This window comes from Pseudopipra pipra, chromosome 9, assembly GCF_036250125.1.
Source record: "Pseudopipra pipra isolate bDixPip1 chromosome 9, bDixPip1.hap1, whole genome shotgun sequence".
NCBI lineage: Eukaryota > Metazoa > Chordata > Aves > Passeriformes > Pipridae > Pseudopipra > Pseudopipra pipra.
The window spans coordinates 28,816,737-28,841,500 of record NC_087557.1 but is presented as its reverse complement, the minus strand read 5'-3'; the positions used below and the strand labels follow the sequence as shown (position 1 = coordinate 28,841,500).

The 24,764-nt window shown below is 39.0% G+C and overlaps 1 protein-coding gene across 2 annotated transcripts in view; it reads right to left on the bottom strand.

Annotated features, from left to right (window-relative positions):
* ST6GALNAC3 (ST6 N-acetylgalactosaminide alpha-2,6-sialyltransferase 3) overlaps window positions 1-24,764 on the bottom strand; it is a 218,203-nt gene that overhangs the window by 72,133 nt on the left and 121,306 nt on the right. For both annotated transcript variants that reach the window (XM_064665568.1, XM_064665570.1), the window contains exon 3: window positions 4,413-4,822. In XM_064665568.1, coding sequence (XP_064521638.1) covers window positions 4,413-4,822 — 410 coding nt within the window. The remainder of the gene's footprint in view (window positions 1-4,412; window positions 4,823-24,764) is intronic.

Here is a 24,764-nt window from a genome sequence, read left to right as displayed (position 1 = left end):
GTGTTGTCAGAGTTAAGAGTGTGTGTGGAAAGTCAGCTGTCTACCAAACTGGCTAGTTTTCAGAATATTATCTCACATCTCCTAACGGGAACTTTAGGAGCTCAGAACACATCTTCTCAGCAGAGCTCAGCAAGCTGATGCCTTAAGGTCCATCTGTTTTTTTTCTGATTTTCTAATTTTTATAAGCTTTATAAGTAGTTATATAGTAGAAGTAGATTTAGAAGCAGCAGCACTTATTCCTTTACCCTTAGCATAATAATTACACACATTCCCCAACCTTATCACCCCATTCCATGCTCCCCATATCAATTATCCCCTGAATTCCAGTAGAAATGTTTAGTCTCTTGTCAAGGTAGGTCTACTTTGTTTAGAGAACACTTGTACCTTGGCCTAAACTGCAAAAGTACAGTCAAGAACTGGGTGAATATATGCCCCCTGTACTCTGAAGAAGATTGTGATTGATGAAAAGGGGGTCTCGAAAAGCCCCTGGCCCCAATTCCCAAGAGGCAGGATGGGGGTGGATCAGGGTAAAAGCCACAGGGTGGAAACATCTGGGATTGGACAGACAATATCATCAACTGTGACATCTGCACAGAGGGACATGTAATCTTTATGCCCAGGCACAAATAAAAACCCTTTCCTTATCTCACTGCCAAAACCAATTTGCCTCAGAGGTTTTTTTTCTCCCTGAATTTTCTTTAGGTAACAAAGCTCTTTTTTGCTAGTTACCTACAAGAAGAGTGGCTACAAACACCGAGTTGAGCTGTGCTTTGAGCAGTAACAGAACACTCGGTACTGGCTGGGTTTTTGGGGCTCAGTGTCCTCCACGTGCAGCAGGGCAGGAGTGGTCTGATCTCACCGTCAGCCCCGAGAGGGGACGTGGAGCTGAGCCACCAGAGGCCCTGCTCGGAGGCACAGGGCTGAGTGGTCAGCCTGAGGTGTCTGTAGTATAAACACAAATGTTATCTGCAGTCCAGATAACATTAGACTGCTTCACTGATATGAGCACAGATTTATTTTAGCATTGCTTTTTGAAAGTGACTTTTAACGCAGACTGTTTTCTAAATGATCCTTAAAAGAAACTCCTTTCCTTCTCATCACCTTCACCTAAGGCAATAACATCCAGTAGCATTGATCTATTTGCTGCTAGTTTTCATTAATTTTACCCTCCCTAAGGGTGGTGCAGCTTTGGTGCCAGCTAATTAAAACCTATTTAGGGATGCTCAGTGCACTTTATCAGACCAGAATTAGCTTTGCTGCTTTAATGAAGACTACAGTTTTCTCTGTTATTACCAATTAAATGTTATTATACCATATTGAATTATATTTGTAATGCATGGCAAAGATATAGATGGCTTTAGAACCACTTATCTCAATTGAGGTACATACAAAGGTGCAACATTTAGGAATTATCTAATATTTCTTGAAATCCTTTCACTTGAGTCAATATATATAATACAACAAAACATTTGTGAAGAACTGGAAGAAGCTGCCAGCTTTATGCTCCCTCTAGGGAAGTACCAAGTAAAATGCATTAATGAAACATTTTGAATGTCTGGTAATGAATATTATTTATGTACAACAATTATTCAAAGTGGATGAGCATTCACCACCTTGAACTCAAATGCTTCACTAACAAAGACTCTCAGAAAGAACATGTCCCCCCCACATTTCTAATGTGCACGCAAGGTTAACTATCCAGCGTGGATAGCCCATATCAGAGGGTATTTTGTACTGCTGTAGAATTAAAAAAATGCTTCGTAACAAAATACACGACCTTGTTTGTTGGAAGTTATTTAGAGGCAATTCTTGTTTCTTCCATGCATCAGCAATAAACCATTGGTCAATACCAAAGCTGTGGGTTGTGAACCTGCACCCAGTGAAGTCAGAAATAAACTTCCCTCTGCAGGACCAGAGCTTTTCTGCAGTAGAGAAGCGACTGCAGCACATACCTGTCAGCTGCTTCTCACAACACCCTTTAAAAAGTTCAGCACTACAAGGATGAAACTACTGAAAAGTCCCACTCATTACCTAAAAAGATTGTACTTCAAAGAGTAGAAACAGAAAGCTCATTAAAGCTCGACAGACTAGAAATCTGTTGCAATCTCAATATGCCTTAGTACTATACACTGTATTTAAAGACAGTATTTTAGGATTAAACTAAAATAGATGTGGTTGCAATCCACTCAGTACATTTTAAAATATGAGTTGAAATTGGCTTCCTTCCAGAATTTTTGCTGGGAACATGCTGAAACAGACTTCTGTTCAATCTAATATTCCAAACACAGGTTGGTGTTTCTCTGAGGAGCCAAAGGAGCATTTGGCTGAGGAACCTGAGTTTGCCTCAGCATCACAATAGCCTGGCACAACGCACAAAACTATTTTCATCGCCCACAAATCTCTTGTGTTCTCCGTTTACTGCTGCCACAAATGCCACATCCGTCTAATAACCTCATGACCCTCCCTAGAAACAGCAGACAGGTCCTGCAAATTGAAGATGTTACAGAAAATGAAACAGTTTCCAAACTGAGGTCCCCAATTAGCAGGGAACCGCAGGATGTTTTCTTGAGATACAGAAGGTGTTGGTTGGTGACACACCAATCATTTCCCTTGTTTCTGGCTGACGAGAGCATTAAATGATGTTAAAGACATCACTAAGTATTTGATGTGGAAAAGCAGGACTAAAAATGAAAGTTGCAGTAGATACAAGGATTTTATCTGGTTGCCACTGTGAGAACTGGTGGGTTTTTCACAGTGTCAAAGGGATGCACACGCCAAGTGATGTGGGCCATGAGGCAGGCTCTTAAAAATTTACCACTGTTCACAAGGTGAAGCTTAAGGAGAAAGGACACAGGCCACTTTGACTTTAGGCTGCTTAAGTTATAAGCACTGGGAGAAGCGAAGTTCAATCTGCTTTTGACATGAAAAGAAGCATTTGTATTGTGTTAATTGCATAACTATAAAGCTTGAGATGTGTTAATTTGTTGAAGAGGAGTGGATTAGGCTGGAGATGAGGATACTTTGACATTGAATGATGAGATTTTTTCAAAGGAAAAATAGGAGATTTTTGTCAAGGGCTGGTCTCACAATAAGGATTTTGATAAAGTATTGTAAAGTCGCTGTGACCTGACTGACTCATAAATATAAACAAATTTATTTTTAGCAGTGCAGTAATGTACCCATGATCATATTTATCTTGATTAATATGTAAACAGGATGGCTTGGATTATTAAAGGTCAATTTTGAAGAATGGATCTTGTGTATTTCTTCTATTAGCCTCTTCATCAGTTTGTTCAATTAAACTAAAGAAGCCATGATAACCTTGACAACTTTATGACATATATGAGCTCCCTCTGACTCCAGAATCACAGCAGCAACACGTGCACATGGTGAAGAAGCTGAGGGGCAGGATCTTCCCTGTTTCAAAGTTTAAAAAATAGGAAAAATCAACTGTAACCAAATTTTGACAGTTTAATAACAAAGTGAAACAAGTTTGAGAGAACAAGTTCTTCTACTTTAAAAGGTGCTAAAAGTTCAGATTGCATTTAACTGTTTGTGAATATCTATATTTTTAATTTGGTCAGAATAGCTGCAGTCCTTCACAACCTCAAATTCATGACGTGCAAATTCAAAAATAAATATTAAGACACAGCAGTGATCTGAAAACTCCTTCCCAGTTAACTCAAGTGAGTGTGTGTGACAGGTGTTCTTCCCTGCCAAAACACAGATGATCTGAATTTTTGCAGCTCGGTTGCAAACTCCTGCTCTTTGTGGTCTTAATTCCACAAATCCAATTTCTACCTTGACCATGCCAGCCAATACAGGGGCCCTCACACTTCCATCTCTTACAGCCTCCACTTGAGCAGCGTAAATGCAAATTCTTGGACATGGAAAATAGAATTTCAGTATAATTCTGGTAAAAACCTAAATCTATTACAGTATCACTGATAATCCATTTTCACCAAGAAAGAGAAATAATGCATAACCCCAAGGTCAGCGTTTGAAGAAAAGCTACAGCGACTCTCAACTGAGAAGAAAATACAATATCCAGAATTATCCCAAGGTTGCGTATTCGGAAATGCTGTTTGTGTCGGATTATCCTCTTCAAATAAAATGTCAACTTAATCAATAGTAAATTGAGCTGAAAACAACGCACAGCTTTGAAAATGTTTCAGGAAGATATCCAATATTTTTGGGACTCAAGCCAACAGAAATGGAACGAACAGAAGGTAGCGTAGGTGGGGTAAATGGGGCCTAGCTGCTGCCTCATCAAGTGCTTATAACAGTCAAAACCATATAACAATCCATTAAAAATGTATCTGGGGACTCACTTAGTAGCTGGCATCCGGCATGGCCTTTTCTCATGTATCTTTTGTCAAACACTGTAACTGTTCTTCACACTGAGGACTTACCGGTCTTTCCCTGTCTCCCTCTTGAACACCGCGTCGCAGTAACTCATGCGCTTTTCCGTCGTCACGTAGATTTTGGCACTGGGGTAGCTGTCAACAGTTTTCTTCAGCATGTTGTACACGATGCCATTCCCATCCTTCCTCATGTTTCGAAAAGGTCCCCAGATCACGTAAACGGTGCTGTTGGTTTCTTTGAAAAAGTACTCGGGGTTCTTGAGCAGGAGAGGCACGCTCGTGTGAGAGACCACTCTGATGGTTGTCCTTTTCCCAACATCTTCCTCGTAGCCCTTCGTGGGAGCGTTGTTCATTCTCCATATGCAGGAGGACTTGTCTATCTCGGTCCCCACCTTCTGGCCAGCCATCTGTCCCGAGTTTGAAACAATGGCACAGAGGTCACAGTCAAGCTGTAGAGGCTGGAAGACAGGAAACAAAAATACATGGCAAGTTTTTCTCTGTGAAACGTGAAGACTGAAAATTCAGTTAACAGAAAGGCAGGTACAGTACAACAAATTGATAGCAATGCTTCTCTTTCAAAAAAAAACAACAAACACCAAACCCACAATCCCCATGTGGTAGAGCTGCTAGAAAACTACCACTACAAAGCTCTGAATGCAAACCTTTCTAGTGAAATAGGCAGATCCAATCTTTGCCTTTGTTCTCCACCTTGAAAAGTCAACTATACAAATAATCATTCCTTTTTCCCTCTAAATGTTACTCTTTCCACTAAAAAACCCGAGGAAATAAAGGAGCAGCAGAAAACAATACTCAGATCAATGTCTTGTCTTTTAACAAGGTGTTGTCAACAATAGGAAAAAAAAGACTGAAAAAGTAATGCTGGAAATTTAACTGTACACTGACTGTGTTTCTCTGTCTGAATGAATAGTTCCAAAATTTGTGACAGAAGTCAAAAGATTTACATGTATATCTGAAAAGCAATCTTGTATTATGGAAATCCTGCAGTTGGAAAGGACATGTAGACAGAGAAATACGCTGCTCTCTCCAGAGCGTGGTTATGACCCATGAAAAATGAGAGGCAGATGGACTGGTGACACTTGAACTAGGAAAACTGAAGTCAAAGACAGTATTTCCTGACCATTGTTCTAGGGTGCTATTTCTCCAGAACAAATTTAAAATAGGAAAAAATTATCTAATAGCGATATAGGGACTTATCTGATGTTCCATTTGTCAAAGTATAAAGAGTAATTTTTTTTTTTATTAGTTCTTTGGTACCAGTAGACTAAAAGGAAATGCCCTGTATTTAAATTGGATTGTATGAGAAGTTCAGTCAGAAATCTAAATCAAATGAAAACTAAATCCATCAAAAAAACTCACAGAAGATCATTCAGGCCAGAGATCACCTACAATTTTTTGTATGGTCACAGACTTGATCCTTTGTCATACTCGCAGCTGGGAGCCAGTGAATTCAGTTTAATACTTTTTAGGACTAATTCCCTTCACGTTCTTCAAACATTTAGTCTGACAGAATCCTGGGTGCTTTTCTGATCAGACTTGTGGTTATTTCTCTTCACAATCACACCTCATTTAGCTGATGTGGATGAATATCCTGGCTACATTTGACCACTATAACCTTAGGACGTGGTTGCTGACAAAACATCAAAGTCTTTGATAAGGGGGCGTAATATAAGGACAGGAGAAAAACACCTGAAGCAACTCAAACTGTAACAGCTAAAATATCTTCGAGTGACAAATATTGTACTGAACTAAGATGCATCCTGCAAGACTTCTGCAATAAACCTCACAATTTCAAAGCTTTGATTTCCTTATTGTAATTGATTCAATTTCTCCATGTGAATGGTTCATGAAAACATTCTTTCCTCATTTCATCAATAGCTAAAGATTCCTGATAGCATGCAAAAGCATTGGCAATGTTCCCTTTACAGAACACCATGCAGGGTTTTTTAGCTGTTGTAGTTTTAGAGAGCTGTCCTGCACAGTTCTCTGACAGCAGGGATGAAATCCCAGGAGATGCAGCTGAACACAGGAGTCTTTCTGTTTACTGCTTAGTTACAGACATTCTCTCTAAGATACATTATGAGGACATGGCTGGGTGACCTAAACAAATCCATGAGCATAACTCATATCCTAACATGAAGTGAATTGTTAAAGTCCCAGTAGATTAATTTATAGGTTTCAGGGTGAACTTTCAAACTAACAAATGCTGAATATGAAACTGTTAGACAGGAGAAGCCAATTTGGTCAAGAATCTGGTTCCATTCAAATTTGTCTCAACCTCAGCGCTGGTTTGCTTTTTTTTTCCAAAAAAATTCTTTCTTCTCCGTTACAATAGAGCTGCTCTCTTAAATTTGGAATTATTTGATTTTCTGACCTTAGTTAGAAATGCACTGCACATTTTCTATTCACTGAGTCTAACTGTTCTGCTCGAATAAACTGAGTACACTCACTCCTGCAATTGTCTCCCCTGGTTTTCTAGCTCTTTTGTTGTGATTCATTTATCTTGTTCCAATTTATAAAGTGCTTTCATAATACTGAATGCCTGCACTAGGTCAACATACAGTCTGTTCTTCTTCAACAGAGGCAGAGGCTTACCCCCTCCCAGCCCTATCTCAGAATAAATATCTTTTACAATGTAGAGAGATTTTACATGTCCCAATATGCATATTTCCCAACAGATCCCAGAGAGAGTTAGGAGACTGACTGGCACCCATGACAGATATTCCACTGACTCCAGAATCACTCACTGACTTCATCATCTTTTTGCATCATCTTCCTCAACATATGAGAAAACCCACACCAATATTCTTTCACTGAACTCCTTGTGGACACAGGCCAGCAGCTGGTGGCATTGCTTTGAGTCTCATGGACAAAAGGGGCAGTTCCACTAATCCACAAAAATCCACACACAATAACTTTCTCATTTTCCTCATTTAACACGACATTCCTGTGTGTTACTACAACCCAGCTCAGTTATGGCTGTCATATCACCTTTAAGACTCAAAAACTTCTCAAATGTAGCTACTCTGTCAGGTGGCTCCCCCAGGAGCCATTCAGGCACAGGGATTTTGGTGCCTGAGGGGCTGGATAGGTGAAGTCCCTGGGTAGATGCTGGTGCTGCTTCTGTTACTGAAGTAGGACACAGCTGACAGCTCCCTATGATCCTTGAGGAGCTAGAGTGATGTGCTGTTGTTCCCCCTCACCTCATACTCTGGAGTTCTACATACCTCAGACCTTTTTCCCATATGTAAATTTTTGGCAGCCAGGTTGCCGATGATAGCCCTAACCTGCATGAAAAACTACCACTTTTCAATTTAACTTGCTGTATTGTTTGTATTAATGATGAACAGAAGCAGAGAGATAATTCTTACACAGAATGCAGAGAGAAGGAAACTGGAAAAATAGAGAAAATGTGCCTTCTTGGTGATCTGTTCTGCAATTAACAGCAACTGTTTAGAGGTGTCTGCATCACAAACACCAGGGCAGCAATTAAACACTAACTCAGCAGCAGCCTTATCAGATAAACCAAAAATGGGTCTGGCAGACAGTCCAGGCTGCCCTCTCATCTGTAGAGATGGTTTGGCAGCAACAGGATTGATACAGATTGGCAGGACCCCATGGAAACCTGTGCTGTTCTGTTTATGGTCTCTGGGCCGAGAATGTCAATTCAGGGTTTAACTTTCACAAGATCTTTATTTGCTTGCATCACAGATATATGAGTTAAAGAAAAAAAACCATAGGAAACCATTCACCTTTTGCTCTCTTTTCATGTACTTAGACATTATTTCACCTCTACACACCACAGAGCTATTATTGCTGCTAAAAAATTATTCCTTTTGTTGCTGACCAGGAGGATGTAGAAGTCCTCGGTAGAGCAGCTGGGCATGATTCTGACAAATTGTCCCATCTTTTGCCTGAATGAGACATTGTAACTGTTGAGGAAAGCTTATATTTTAATCAGTAAAGAAAATGAAATGTCTGACCTTTCCATTTCCTGTGCAAGCTTTTAGACAATAGAAAAGATAATTAAAACTGTGAATTAGAACTTGCAAAACAGTGCCATTTTTCTAGCAAAGAGAAATAGCTGTGTAATAAAGGTCACTTATCAAACAGTTCTAGTTATTAAATCTTTGCATTTAGCAATGAAGTGGCTTCACAGAATCAAAGGTCAAATCATTAAATAACAAAATCAGCCAGAATTAGAAAAGGTCACAAGCAAATCTAACTTAAGTAGGTCACAAAACATGATTCTCTTCTACGTAGGATTTCAATATTTGGAAAATTGCTTACTTGCCCAGTTTGAAACAACTCCCCCACCGTTTCAAATGTCTCCACCAAGAGATCGAAATTCCAGCTACAGAACCATTTGTTCAGGTGGGTTCCCCCATGGCACAGATCCTGGGTCACCAAGTTTCTCCACCACAGACCTGCAGGTCTGCTGAAATCCCACGCTGAAGTCCCTCAGGCCAGGTCTCTCAACCACTTGGCCAAGACTTCAGCCCAAGTCAGTGGAGTTCAATAAAACAATGTCCTGACAGACCAGCTCCAGTCTCAGCAGAGACTGTCAGATTTACTCTTCAGCTGGACCAAATCCAGCTCAGGACCTATGCAGATGGAGTTCCACTAATAAAAGCTTAATTTCTCCTGTGACTTCTTAGCACTGTAGGCCAGTGGTGCACCGGAGAGCTCACTCCAACCACCAACTCTGTTTCATTCTGAATCCCACAACTAATTACACAGAGAGTTAGGAAACTCAGACTAAACTTTCCCAATTGTTACTTTAACAATATCATTGTAATTTTGTAAATTGGACGCAATGCCCATTCACTACATAATGAGGCAATTATTAGCAGCTTGCCACATATTAATTTGCTCCTTTAATGTTGAAACAAATGAGATCTTTTCTTATAATCATTCTATTTGAGTGAATTCTAACAAAGCCGATTGAACAAAGCTCCAGAGAGACTTTCTTTATTTCAATGCCATTTATTCTTCCACTCTTCTTGGATGTCTTTGGAGTTTTAGAGGATACAACATTTATAATGATGCCAATAGGGAATAGATTTTGCCTTTATTCTTCTTGATGTTCTTCTGAGGTCTTTGAAATGAAAGGTACAAGAGAGGCATTAACCGTCTGGCATTGTTTTTATTGCTTTTCTATACTTTACAAGCAAAAAATGTATTTTAATTTTTCCTGTGTTTCAGTGATTAAACAAGCTGTTTTTGTCTACACTTACTCACTTTCTTCAGACCCCTGACTGTGAGAAAAGACTTGCCAGGCTTCTCCAACACAAAATTCAGCACATTTAAAGAAAAGAAAGATAGTGCTTGTATGTTCACCCAGCAAGAGCTATCAATTTAATATGGCACTGTATATAAATCACCTTATATTACTAACATCAAGCAGTAAAAATAAAAATGATAAAAAACCACAGTCTTATTACCCTGAGTTTGTGGTTGTTTCCCTTTCCCTTCTATGGTAGTATTGGGGGTTTTTTTATCTTCAGTGGTTGATTTCGGTCCTAGCCCTCAGCTTCACATCCCAGCAAACATCTCTGTCTTCATAAAATTTAATGTTAAAATTTCATAAAGATTTTAACATTTTGACATTATTTTGAAATAAGCATGCATCCCATTTCCAAATAAATAGAATATGATGTGTCTCTTCATAAGACTGTTCCTGAGACTCAAGCGCTTGGGATATTTTATTTAGATGAATGTCACTGATATGTACATGACTGCTGGCAGGAAGTTTTTATTTAAACTGAATGAATTGGAAGGGAATGCATAGGAGGCACTTAATGGGACTAATCCTACAGTAAGAGACTGAATAAACAACCATGGTTGAAATTCTTTCTATATACACTGATCCAGTTGTTACAGAACTGCTGTTTGATTTGCAGCTCCTTAAAGAGGCTGTACCAGTCTTTTGCTTGAACAAGTATCTTATGGATTCCTGATGTCAGTGCTGAAGAGAAAGAAGAACAAAGGAAGCTCAGACTTTGGGCAGAGGTTGAAACTTGCATGCCAGAGTCGCCTACCCCATGTAAACTTTCAAGCAGCAAGTGTATTTTTAAAACAGTTTAGTTTTCCTTCTCATGGAAAGGAAAAAAAAACCCAACCCAAACCCCACAAACTCAAACCTTCCAAACACGAATCACAGTGCAAAGTGATGCAGTGTCATCTTTCTCACTCTTAAGACAGCTCCAGACAACTCCATGCCAGCTCCCACCTCTTTCCAGATACAGCAGAGCAAATGCTCACTGAATGTTGTTGCTTTTGCTGCTGCTACTGGGGACAATACAGGCAGCTTTGAAATAAAGCAAGAATCAAGTACACCTCATGCTATTGAGAGCTGAAAAATGAATGCCTCAAATATAAGTGAGAAAACTCTGAGTAGAAACAGAGTCAAATATATGACCTATAAAGAACAAACTCTTTTTATGTATTTTCTTCTATTCTAAGGCAAAAATCAAAAAGTTAAAGGTAACATCCCTCATGACAATCCCATAAAACAAAATTTGAGTAAAACCAGTTCCACTTTCATAAAAATATTTTGATTTTCTATTTTTCAAAATTAACATTTAAATAATTTTCTAAAATGGAATTAAAATGCTCCTTCAATTGAACAATTTTCTGTATTACAAAAAGGTGAAAGAATGATAGTTCACATTAACAGAACAGTTTCTTTCATTTTTTCAGTCTTCCTAATTTCCAGCTGAAACTTTACAAAACCTGACACCTTTCAAATGAGCCTACACCAGTATTTTCTTCTGGAATAATAAACTGTGGAAAGACTCCTGATGGCTCTATTGGTAAAAAAAAAAAAAAAAAAAAAAAAAAAAAAAAAAAAAAAAGACTTAAAAATAGAAAGGTGGCAGGGAGTAAATAAAGAACATGAGAAGTTGCTCTGTCTCTACATGGAGGGTTAACGAAGGAAGGGAGCTGCCAAATTCAGTGCTTCAAGTACAACAGAAGGACCCAGGCAAGGCAAAGCACTGGAGGAGGGATGGTCAACAGGGACTTTGGGCACTGAGAGAGCAGCAGGTGAAGAAAGTTTTGCCCTAAGGCATTTCCTGTCCTGTGTGTGCCCTCTCAGTCAATAGAAGATGCTCTTATTAACAGGAATATGTCACAAAAGGAGGAAGAAATTAACTGAAACAGGATACCAAAAGAGAAGAGAGGGATAGAAAACACTTCAGAAAACCTATGAAAAGGTAGAATCCAGCTTAGTGTTTAAAAGACACACGTGTAAGGGGAAGGAGGAGTTGAGAAAAAGTAAAATATTGATATATAGCCAGGAAGATAAACCAAGAGGCTTGGGAAAGATATCTAGCAAAAGAGAAGAACCAAAACACCTAAACATGCTTGTTAAGTCATAACTGTTGTGAAGAAAGCTTCATCAGACATGTTAATCAGATAACTCAGGATTAGGCAGAGGGAATAGCTTTTTTCATTGACACTGCAACTACCCAAGCAGAAAACAGATGGAAATGGATACTTCACTCCTGGATTTAATACTATAGCTTGTAGGTAACTGGAAACCCTGACATCTGTGGGCACAGAGATGTCTACAGTTTCAGATCCACTGGATATTCTTTGGCACATAAAAGCAGAGTATTCTTTGGCATATAAAAAAAAACCAGCATAAAAATACAAGTACGCCCAGGAACATATGTGGAAATGCTTACATCAAACACTGTTGAAGACTGAATTGTTATGGAAGAGGAGACAAACCCCATCATGCACACCCCATACAGCAAAGTCACAAGGTAGGCACTAAAACAGCATTCACTCTGAAAAACAGTCTGTGAAAAAATTAATTTCACAGCTGTTCAAAATGGGAAACCAAACTAACTACACTAGTTCTAGAGTATTCCTAATTTCATCCCAGAGGTTTAGTTGACAACCATAAATAACCAGAGTGTTTCTGACACTCCATCTATTACCCATTTACAAATATACAGGCTTTAAATATCATGACTGTGTAATAGTTCAAAAGCTGGGAATTCTTCCAACCAAATACTGCTTGCTGAATGCTCAATCCAATAAATCATTTATCTTGACATCCACCACATTGCTCACTTGCCCTCGTTACCACATGATGACTCTTGAATTTTGAGCACAAAAGTTACTGGAAAAACAAAATATAAACCAGACACTGTCCATCAAACATCATAAACAACTCAGAGCACAACACAATCACCTGATCCTAACTATGGCATCCCTTCTAGCATTCCATTGCAAAACTGTATTTGCAAGAGTATATTTACTACCAGCAAAACACATCCCTTGATTCAGCAAGTTATCGGTATCATAATGTTTAGTTTTACTTTATCTTCTGAAATTCCCTGTTTATACTGCATTTCTTTTCTGGTTTTTGCATTTGGCAATAAGATAAAAATAGTTTCTTCTCTATACAGTCATATTTGCTCGGCAAACAATACGAAACACAAGGAGGTAAAATGTCACTTACAACTCAAGGAGACATAAAAGGGAGGAATGTCCTGTTAACACATGGGCTGAATAGCCAATGAATCTCAGTACAAAAGGGCAAAACCAATTTCTTACATCCAATAACGTGTGTGGCAGCAGAGCAGAGGTAACACGTAACACGTAATCCTTCCTTACAGAGTGGACTTCAGAGTGACATCCTTGAAAGCAACCAAGGCCAAAAGGCCTCTCTCCACAAAAACTGTTTTTAATTTGCAAGTAATAATAAGTATCTGTGCAAAAAAAATTAACAAGAATTCTCACTATGAAGCTGCCTACCATAAGACTATTTCTAAAGAATTCTCTGTCACGTACGCAAAACATCGATTACTCCAACCACTGACTTTAATTTGTATTTATTATAAATACCCACAGATGGCGGTAAAGTATATAATGTATACAGCAGATTTGTTCCAAGTTTGCTTTCTCTAATAACCTCCTATTATCAGCACTCACCATTAATCATGGATCATTATCTAGGAACTTATTGGCTGAATCACAGATGCAGGAATGCCTGTTAGGCCTCTAATCTAAAAACATTTGAAAAAAATTGGACTCACAAATAAATTAAGGGACTTCAAATATGAAGTGCACATATTATTTCAGGTCAATTTATTTGGGATTTTATATGGAGAAATTACATTAAGTTAAGTAGCAAAAACTGTCAGAAAAACTACCTTGTGTATCCCCCCTCTTTTTTCCCATGAAAATCCACCTAACAGGCTGGAAGCTTAACCTCTAATTTATTTCAGTTCCATGCTGTCTAGACCTATTATTTAATTTTGTCTCTCTTGGTGGTCTATCTGTCAAATTATTTGTATGCATGGAAGGAAAGTGATAAGCTAAAATGCTAATTATCCATTTTTCTGAAATTAAAAAAAAAAATAATATCCATGCCAGGAATAACAATAAGGTTTATTACAATAGCATTAAAAACAGTGGCATTTTTCATTTGACAAAATAAGCCTTAAGAAGCTTTCTAAGTCCGGTGTTTTTAATTGCAGGATGCCTTATCTAAAAGAGAATACATACTTGCTTCTGGACACGTTCATTTATTTTCCCCTCATTGGTATCTTGGGAATATTTGCTCTACCATTTTATGACTGTATAAATGCTTAAACTCTTCTGTAAAAATGTCATTTCAGGTTAAAACTTCACTTACGAGGCCCTAGTCCAAAAATTGAATTGTTTTAAATACCTTTTATTTCAAGATCATAAAATCATTTTTTGTTGCAGAAAGATTCAAGGTTAAATCGTAATTTTTTCAGATATCTGAAATTTCAAACGCTATGGCACTGGGTGCTAGGACAGAAATTTAAACTGGATTGGAGAGTTCTGCTTAAATAATTAGGGATTTTTTTTTACGGTCTCTTAAGTCATTAATGAAAGCTGTTGGAGTAGAGCTGCGTATTTCAAGACTTTGAAGTTAAAGGTCTGTTTCAAAAGTAAAAATTGCTGTACATATACTCCCTTCTGATTGCTTTTACATCATATTCTTGGTGCATATGTCCACTAACCATATTTTAAGGAGTGCAGATTTCATGCAGACACCAGTTTGTATCATGGACTAACAATACCTGCAATAACTCGGAAAGCACCCTCAAGTGGAAACTACCGGGGTGACACGATTTGTAAATAATTCAAAGATCATTCTGTATCAGTTTTTCTTAATCATGGAGCTTGACAGAGCAGCTTCTGCTACTGTCACATCCCACACCAGCCCCACTTCCCCTTCACTTCAAAACCTGGGCTGAAGAAAAGCCCCCGAGCACAGCGGCCTCTGCCAAATCTCACTGAAGTCAACAGGGTCTTGTGCAGGTCTGTGCATCTTCATCACAGAGCTCAGAACTAGACCAAGGCCTGAGGTGCTGAATAACACACACACACAAATGAGGTGGTAAGTTATGAGGTGAAACACGCTAGAAGCAATTGCAAAACAAAATCTTATTAAAAGATGAAAATAATAAACCCAATCAATCTTTTTCTTCGCTATAATCTGGCCTGACAATGACAGAGCTGTAAGATATAAACAACACTACCTCCAAAATGTTTACTTATAATCATACAGCTCTTCTACCTATAATTTAAATTTTTAAAAGAGAAATTCATTTTCATACATCTTTAAGAGAAAAATACCACTGTAATGTACCTGACTTTCTTGGGAAATGTATGGCACATTGATTGCCTCCATTACAGTTAAAAGTAAAACTCCCACTGACATCACCAGAGACTTCAGAGAGACTTCACCTAATGTCTTGAATTTTGTGAAAAGAAATTTGGATTTACAGTTCATAGATGGACAAGTCTTCTGTCTGTAAACACACTCAGCACACCAGCAAGAGAAACACCAAGGAAGTTTCTCATGCCACATGTCAAACTTGGGGTGAGAATCTGTGCAGGGCTGGTCTTAGCAACACATACTCTACACCAAAGAATAAATTTAGACATGGGACCATAAAATGAAACAGCTCAAAAAAATATTCTTTGCAATTACAAGATCATGGTGCTGCTCCTTTCCCTGGGCAGGAGCAGAGGCCCTTCACCTTCAGCCTGTGAAAAGGATGCAGGATATTTTCTTGATGTAAGCTATCTACTCACACAGCCAGAATATAGTGTTTCTTCTTTGCATGTGAGCACAAATACTGATGTTCTGTGCTATATGGACTTTCCTGGTTACTACTAAAACTGTTTCCCACCTCAAGTCTATTTCTGGGATGGAAACCTAGGGGGCCATGTCAGCTTCCTGTTATTGCTGGCATCAAATGGGTTAAACCAGATCCTACATTTCCACTTGCTTGTGAGTGCAGGGTTTGTGTAGGGTTTTTTGTTTTGTTTTGATTTTTTAAATTGTTGACTTCAATGTAGCTTGTGATTCCAAGGACTGTAATGACAGCAGGATCTTTGAAACTTGAAAAGCAATCTTAAAGGTCAACACCTAAGCTCATCAGTGGCTCTGTAACTCACGCTGATCCAGCAGTGACTACCACGGTTCTGACAAAACAGGTTCTTGGGGGCAGCAATAAGGGAGGGAAAATCAGTGCCCTCTGACAGCATCTGCCTGCTGACAGCTGTGCCTTCCTGGCACGATGAATATGGCAAAATACACGTCAACTGATGGCCTAGAAAGGGAAGAGATAATGGAAGGCTGATAACTGCCTTCTACAGCAAACAGGCTGTGCCTCTCCCTTCCTCCTCCTTCTGGAACAACGCTGCTCCAGGCTCTGCTGCACCTCAAGCTATCAGCAGTTCACAACCACACATTGGGAACCAGATAGGTTAAGTTCCACTTCACCACCACACAGATCTGAGGGACTAGAGTACGCAGCTAAGTCAAAAAAAAATTCTACTGAAGTCAAATAATTATAAAATGCTAATCCAAAGGAAATGCCCAGGTTACAGCTTATGCTGAGGGAAAAGCCAAGAGGACAGCAATGAACCTTGGCTCACATAGAAACAACATTTCTTCATTTCTATAGACAGTACAGGTTGGAAAACTTTTCCACAGTCACATTAGTTCTACGTTCCCTTGCCTGCTTAGTGACTTTAAAAAAAGCGCATCTATGTACACACATACTAACAAAACTAAAAGCAGCAAGAGAGAGATGGAGGGTTTAGATGATGTATTAACTTAATTCTGAGAAAATATTTACAAAGCAAATGTGAAAGTTTTGGCATCCCTCTCTCTGAGTCATACAACTGCAGAATTATAGATGCAGTCTGAAGAAGTGTGCGTGTGTGTGTTCAGCTACCCCATCATGCACAGTGTCAGACAGTCACGGTGTTCTGGTGGCTAAAAAAGACCAAGGCAGGTGAGCTGAGAAAAAGATAATGATGGGCTATAGATATCCCATTAAAAAAGATCTCTTTTTTCAAGGAATGCACCTTTGTAACCAAGGGCAATTTAGCTTTGGAACAGGTACCCAAAAGATTCTGTAGTCTCTATCCCTAGAGATTTTCAAAGCTTGAAGAGGCACAGACCTGACCTAACCTTGATGTTAATCTTATTTATAGATGATGTTGGACAAGATGGTCTCCAGAGGTTATTTCCAAAATACTTTTTTCAGTAATTCTACATCTCTACCACTTAGAGAACCAAAAGGAAATTACGTGAATTTTAGTGAAAAAAACAGCACACATTTTTACTAGTGAGGACTATTCAACATGGTGGGGAACCCCCCAAAATAAAAGAACCCAAAACCACAACAAAATATTGAAAATTGAATAATTAGCGAAAAATTATTCTCTTTTTTTTTTTTTGTCTGTTCTTGGTTCTTTCTACTGCCTGCCACACAAAAAATCACAGAAAATACAGGAGGAGAGAGAAACGTAAATAGTAAATTGTGCCTGCAGACCAGTGCTGCGAGTTCCTGTTATTTTTAGCTCTACTAACTAGTAGTGGTGCCTTCACCAGCACAGGAACGTGGCTGAGATGCAGAAGTGGGAGCTCTAATGGACTCTGGGGCTGGACAAGAGATAAAAAGAAAGAAAAAAACCCACTGATCCAGCATGAATAGGCCACCGAGCAGTAAACTGGCTTCACAGGCTGAGACAGAGGAGAGGGAGGAGGGGAAGAGGTATGTTGCAAGAAATCAAACATTCAGTGCATTCCAGAAAAACGGGAAAAACTGCCATACAATCAGACCTCCACAGCTCCAATTGTAATACAGCAGAATTATTGTGGCTACGAAATGCAGGATACTGAAAATCAATTCTGAAAAAGTGTATCATAAGTGAACGCCGTATTTATCCCCTCCCCTTGGAATAATCCCACTGCAGCAGCAAAACAATTGCTGGTTCTGCCACCAGACCCTCACAAAAATCCTGCAGACCCTGTTTTTCAAAAGAGCAATAATTAAAAAATAAAGTCCTGTGGTGCTTTTCCTCTCTCCGCCCTGTTTATGAATTCACAGCACAGCGTGAAGGTTATTAAAATCCCATATGTGAGAACCACACACGGCACAAGGAGATATGAATTGGCATTCCACAGAGATAATGCTATCTAATGGGCAAAACAAGAGCACGGCTTCCTTCCTCTGCAGAGTACATTTGGAAAGGGCAAAGCATCTGGCTGCTGCTCCTGGATAGCTGACCAGACACAAGCCATTTCTGCTTCTTACCTGTTGATTAAGAAGTTCAGTGTGAAGAGCATGGCTTTATCTTGCCGAGCCTTGATGTTCGCAGGACACCCTTCTGCCCACAAACCATTTGACGTGGGGTGGATTAATCACTATTTGGGTGACCCAGACACAGGGACTATTAAACACATTGCTGCTTACTTCCTCATAAACACATTTCAAATAAAAATGTAATTAACTGTGGAGATAACCAATGCACCCCACAAATTAATTCCAGAGTCCTGCCTATCTGATAATATAATTATTTTCCAAAATTATTCATTTGTTTTCCATTTTATTGTTGAAACAAAACAGTTAATGCTGTGCTTTATTGTAATGTCAAAACTGTTTTGATCCCACACAGCACAGAGGTATTTTGAACATTATCAGCAGCTGGAAAAACTTCAAGAAAAAACCCAAAATAACTGTTTGAAAAAAGGTTTATGAAAAAAACCAAACGAAACAAACCCAAACCAACAAAGTATAGACATGCACCAAAAATTTTCCCTAGTTTTGAAATACTCTGAAACCAAGAGAAAGCACTCCATGGTTCTAAAATCATTGAGTCAAATTTAATGCCTAAAACATACTTGATTTAAGGACAATGACCAAAGGTTTGTAAGGCTGTTTCTCTGTCTTGCCTGTGTGATCAATCTGCCAGCAGCAGTGAGACCACAGGTGTCTGATGTAGTCATCACTAATGCCAGAGGTGGAAAGCACTCCAAGACAGGAGAGGCAGGATTTGCCTTGAAGCAACACGAGACAAACCCATCTTCTGGCAGGATTAAAATCCATGTGCTTGCTTGGTGCTCTGCTATATTGCTGAGGAAGGGTTTCCTTCTCATTTGTGTCTCTGTGATCACACACTGCTGTTCAGTAACCCCCACCCGAGCGATCATTGCTGAAATTCGGGACTTGTATGAGAGCTGTGAAGTTTGCACGCAGATCTGAATTTTCTCTAATTTCAGGACTCAAGATTCTCATTTATACCAAACTACACACACTTTCAGCTGCACCTTCCAATCTTGTCACTATGTGATAGGCCCCATCACAATATTACACTATCCATTTCAGCTGTTGGATACTACTTACATGCTGGATACTTCTTACGTCAACTGTCAGAAATTATAACCTCTATCAGTATTTTAGAGAGGCAAAGGAGGGAAGACAGTGAAAAGAAATTAAGTTTCATAACTAAAACGAAAAATCCTTTCCCTCTAATGACTCCTGCCTTGCAAACTGTCTGTCTTCATGCATGAGACAATTTGACTTGGGATTTGCTCCCTGACTAGGCTTAGCTACATACTTTGGAACAGGAGCTCCACAGTGAGAAATACATAAAACATAACAATAAATTTCTGCAGCGTGCCATGCCAAATAGAGATGGTTATCCCTCCAATCACCCTCACTGCTAAAGCTACAGTCAGGTATTTAATACTGTTCCACAAGCAAGAGCTCTTTGGCTTGCATTCAGCATGTGAATATCAGACTACTGGCTAAATATTTCAAGGCCTTTTCAGCAGCCAGTTCCTTCTGGGTTTGGGAGGGTTTTTTGCTTGTTTGTTTTTTGTTTCTGGGTTTAGGTTTTGGTTTTTTGTTTTGTTTTGTTGTTTTGGTTTTTTTTGGGGGGGAGGAGTTAGTTTTGTGTTGGTTTGGTTTGTTTTTGTGCTTTTGTTTATTTGTTGGTTTGGGGTTTGTTTGTTTTGTTCCAAAGAAAGGGGAATAACAAATGCCAGGCAAGAGCTAGCTAACATTTTGGCTCACACTGGAATGCCAAGATGAGCCTTGATCTCATGAGCATTGCCTCATCATCCCACATATGCTGATCTACTTATGGCCAAATCTTTTACCAAGAAAGTTAGGTAACATTTAGGTGACAAATCAAAGAATGTAAACCCTCCCCACTATTTAACACATATTCAGCCTTCGACTTGCAAAGTGTCTTCCTTTTTAGACTGAAATATTTCTTTGGTAGCTGAAGTTGCACAGAATGCCTATGCTAGGATCTTCCTGTGACACCAATCCAAAACCTCCACCCCACTGACATCCAGGAATGAGATTGTTGAAACAAAAAATTGAATCCAGCAGATTAGATCAGAGAAGAGCTGTCAGAGATCCTTTGGGATCTTATTTCTGCCTTCCTGACACCAAGTAAGAATTGATCATTTGTCCTTAGTTTTTATTTCCTATCACATTATCAGCTAATCTGCAGGATAAACTTCTCCATCATGCTGAGATGTTTCATCTTCTTCAGAAAATCTTTAGAATTCTTAAATGAAAAATCTTTTGATTGTGGTGAATATTTATTTTAAATTAATTTTAATTTGTTGGTTTGCTTTAAAAGCCTACTTTCCTTGGAGGGTGGGGGGTTTTTTTGATTGAAAAGATTATGACTGTTCTGAGCCTCTGATGCAGGTACTGATTTGTACTTAGAGCACTGTCCAAAGTGTAACTCCTGCCATGCCCACACACAGGAGACCTGCTGACATTGGAGCTCAGGAACACAGTCCCATAGGCATTTCCAAGCCTTACAGAAGTATTCAAGGTGCAAAGTAGATTCCTTGCCATATCACGTGATAAAAGAGACATCTAGTTTGACCTTGCTGCCAAAGGAAAACGTGGTTGCATCTGTAAATATGTCAACTCGAATTTCACTCTTGCTGCATTTTTAATGTGGACATCAGAACTTCCCTGCTCAACACAGAAACTTATGTACACACACCTTTAGGGCATACTTCTTTATTTCATTGCTTTTACTATTCCCAACTTCTAACAGCCTGCATGTCTTTCTTACCATGGAGTATTCTGTGTTTCTCCAGTGACAACTCATTGGCTACCCCCCATACAGGGCAATTCAGAACCCAAATCTTCAACTGTCTTGAAGGAAGAAGCATAGATGGGAAACCAACTACTCCTAATCCTAGCTGCAGCTGGAGAATGGTTCGGCTTCACCTAGAAATTCAAACAGCTCCAGAGAAGCTTAATTTCTGAAGATTTCTGGTAGAAAAACCAATTAGTGACGGCTGTCTGGAATGCCTGGCCCAGTAATATACCTGCAGTGCATCTATTCCATAGGGATGCCAAATTTTATTGCCTGAACATGAGGTAAAAGGCCTGGCAAGAGGCCGGATTCATGAAGGAATGATTTGTGGGTTTGAAAAGGTACAGCTACAGTGTAATTGTACTGTACAACAACAGTTGCTGCACTTTGGAGGAGGTGGAAGGTTAAGTCACCTTATAAAACAGTGCAAACAACCCTTTTTAAAGAAATAAATGAAGAAACATGTTCTTCAGGGTCGGGGAGATTTTCTGTGTGCAGTTCAGGTCTGAGTTCAGCTCTGAGGATACTCTGTCTCTCCACAATACTTTTGGGTGATCCAATGGCAAGTCACGTCAGTTTAAGGTTCTGATGCTGCAAAATACTTAAGGTGAACTATTCTTTTTCTTAGACTATTGGATTATTTTTGCTTTAATCACAAGCTCACAGAGTTTTGATCTATGCTAAAAATAAAAGCCCACACTTGTATCTTTTTCACTGCCACTACTGTTGCAAAACAGGAAGGAAGTAATTCCATTTTACTTTTACCTTAGCTCCTCAAAAGAAGCCTTGCAGCATCTCTATCAAATCAGAACAAAACAAAACAAAACAAAAACCAAACCAAAAAAAAAAAAAAAAAAAAAGAAGAGAGGAGAAAACCTGACTTCTGTTTTCCTGACCTTGGGAAATAAAAATTCACGAGAGCTTCCCTTCATCTTCCCACTTCATTTCTGCCAAGTCACAGAACAAAATAAATATCCAACAGAGAAAAAAAATCTTCTATCAGTCTTTTGAATACTTTTGGGACAGAAATCACTTAGAAGTGATGTGTCAGGGCACCTTGTCTGCTTCTTTCTCTCCCTTTCTCAGTCTAAGGATGGTATTGAAAAAGCAAAAGCACTTATAAGTGCTGTTTGGGGCATAAAATCCCCTGCCATCCATCTCTCAGTTGGACAAATTTTGAAAAGAAAAGCACTTAGAAGTCTCTTTTTGTCTCCATCTACATTATTCCTTCTCTCAGATGTGTTTTGAAATAAAAATAGAAATGAAATGCTATTTTCACTGTTTTGAAGTTCAAATCAGGCATGTCTCCTCTAATTTCTGCCTTTTGCATTTGCTCTGTAACCAATATCAGTTTTGGTGTATACTGTCTTCCATTTCTCTCTCTTTTTAATCTCAACATCCCCCTCCCAATTCAAGTAATGAGATTATGATGCTATAATCTTATTCTGAGCATGACCTTTGATTTCTATGGATTTCTATTCCAACAAAGATACATCCGTTCTGCTGGCCAGATGTCAGCAACATAAATGTTTAGCTAATTTAATTGATTAATTAACTTTCTAAAGTGGGGCAGCCTTCACTGACAATGGCAGCCACAAGTCCCAAATGTGTGCTCAGTGGCACCAAAATCAGCAATACAGTTTTTAGTAACTAAAAAAGCAAACATAATCCTGAGACATACATAAAGGGTTTTGAAATGATCTTTTCACTCTATTCAGCAGCACTGATAGTAAATTCAGTTTGGGCATTTGACTTGAGCACAGATTTGGATCAGCTGCTGAAAGGCCAGAAAAAGCAAAAAGAATAATCCATGCCCTAGAAAACTTACCCAGCAATGGAAGAACTGGGTTAGTGCAGAGAAGAGAAGAGAAAATGGAGGAGATGCGATAAATGTTTCCAAATATGTAAAACATGCTGCAAAGGATTCTCCACGTCTGTTCTACATGAGCAGGGTGGTAGCAAGATAGATTTGGGTTAGACTTTAAGCAGCTTTCTCTGTGAAAACATAGCTATAAACAATCTTGCCAGGGGCACAATTACAAACTTGCTAACTCCCAAAGTCCTTTCTTATCCTGTTTTCTGTGATTCTCTGAATTTGAGTAGATTGATGTACACACAGTGCTTCCCAGCTCAGCCTTCTTGGGTGACACTAAGAAAAGAATGGGATGCTCTGTACTGAACAGGAATAGCCTCCAGCTCAGCACTGTGCTCCACACCACATGGAAAAGTAGATATCCAGGTATCCTTCACCAAAAAGGTGAGATGTGTGCTGGGCAGATGTGTGTGCATGTGTGGAACTCATGTACTAGCAAAGCAACCTGCAAACTGACAAACCAGACAGAGAAATCAGTAAAACGAGAACAAATTGGATTATCCATAATGCAGTAGCAGTAATAATAATGACTTCCAAAATTTTAGGAAGTCAAGAACGTTTTTCTGATTATTAACAGTTGTTTTAAAACAGTGTCGTCTGTTTCTGATTTTCAAGTTTGAGCTACAGCAAAATGAAACTGAAATGCAGGTATTCACTGGTCTTTTAAGATTTATGCTGAAATTCTGCTTAAATGCAATGGAAGAACTGCAGTCAACCTTTCTTTCCTGTAGAACTATTCAAATGTTACCCAAAGCATTCCTAGCAAACCCCTGCTTCTTGACAACAGTAGATATGAAGCTGTCTTTGAGTAAAAGCTGTATTTCTTCTTAGTTTATGATAGCTCTAGACTTGTCATCCTTTTTTTTTTTTTTCCCCAGCAGGAAGAATAAGAGTAATTGTGGAATAAAGTACCACTCACCGTGAGTGAGGATGTCAAATTCTTTTCTATTGTAAGCTCTGTCAAATGATAAGCAATTAGAAGCTGTTTTTAAGGTCGCTTAAATAAATAATATTTTGTATGAGTTACTTTTAAAAAAGCTGCCTGATGTACGTATCACAAGCGATATGTCTACACTGACTGCAGGTTTAATGTGTATTTCAAGAGTAAGAATTTCTGTCTGTGCAAAAGAATGTTGTTTTTAAAGTCAATCTGAGGGTGTGCATTTTCTCATGTTTCTGATCAGCTCTTCACTGACACTTTTCCAAAATCTTTGCCATATTGTTAGCATCATCTTCATATAGAGCTGCCAGTGGAAAATGAATCAGATGCCACAAATTACTCAAGGGCAATGAAGCCCTGAAGGAACCTTCTGCAGAAAGTTCCTGCATACAGAAGCTAAGCCTGCAGTGTTCTCAAGTTCCTTGGTGGGATTCTCCTGTGAAGGCGAACATATGTTTGTTTACTTCAGAGGCAGCATATACATTCTATGGTAAAGAAATGTTATTTTGTGACTGCAAACTTTGACAATGTAGTCAATAAAAATGTACTTATGAATGTTTTAAACTACTGCGAGGTGAATGAGCCTACAGGCCTAGGAAAAAACCCACAGATTAAATTTGCATTTCACGTGTGGTTTAGTTCCAAGCTCTTGCAAGTTAACATGCTAACCAAGTAACTGTATCACTTGTAAAAACAGATATGGGGTTCTAATGGCCATAACCCTTGACAAAACATAAGTGTGTTGTGTGGAATCTCTGATGCCCCCTGCATCACAGAGGTACTGTGAATCACTGATATTCAGTATATCACCAAACAAACCCCAAGACTCGTGGAAATGCACATGCAGAGATTCTGCTGCAGTAGATTCCCACATCCATCATTACAGCTGAACTTGTCCAGAGAACTACAGACTGGCCTCAACACTTGCAAATGAGTTAAAGCCCTGAAAACTCTCTCTGACAGAGATCTGTCTGTCTACAACATTTCCTGTGTGGGAAGCAAATACTGCAATCACACTGAGCTCACTGGAAACAGAATCACGTTCACAGCTACGCACCAAGGGCTCTGCTACAATGGGAAGAAAAGGTTATAAGACAAAACAACAAGTACAGGCTTGAGAAAGATTTTAAGTGCTGATGTG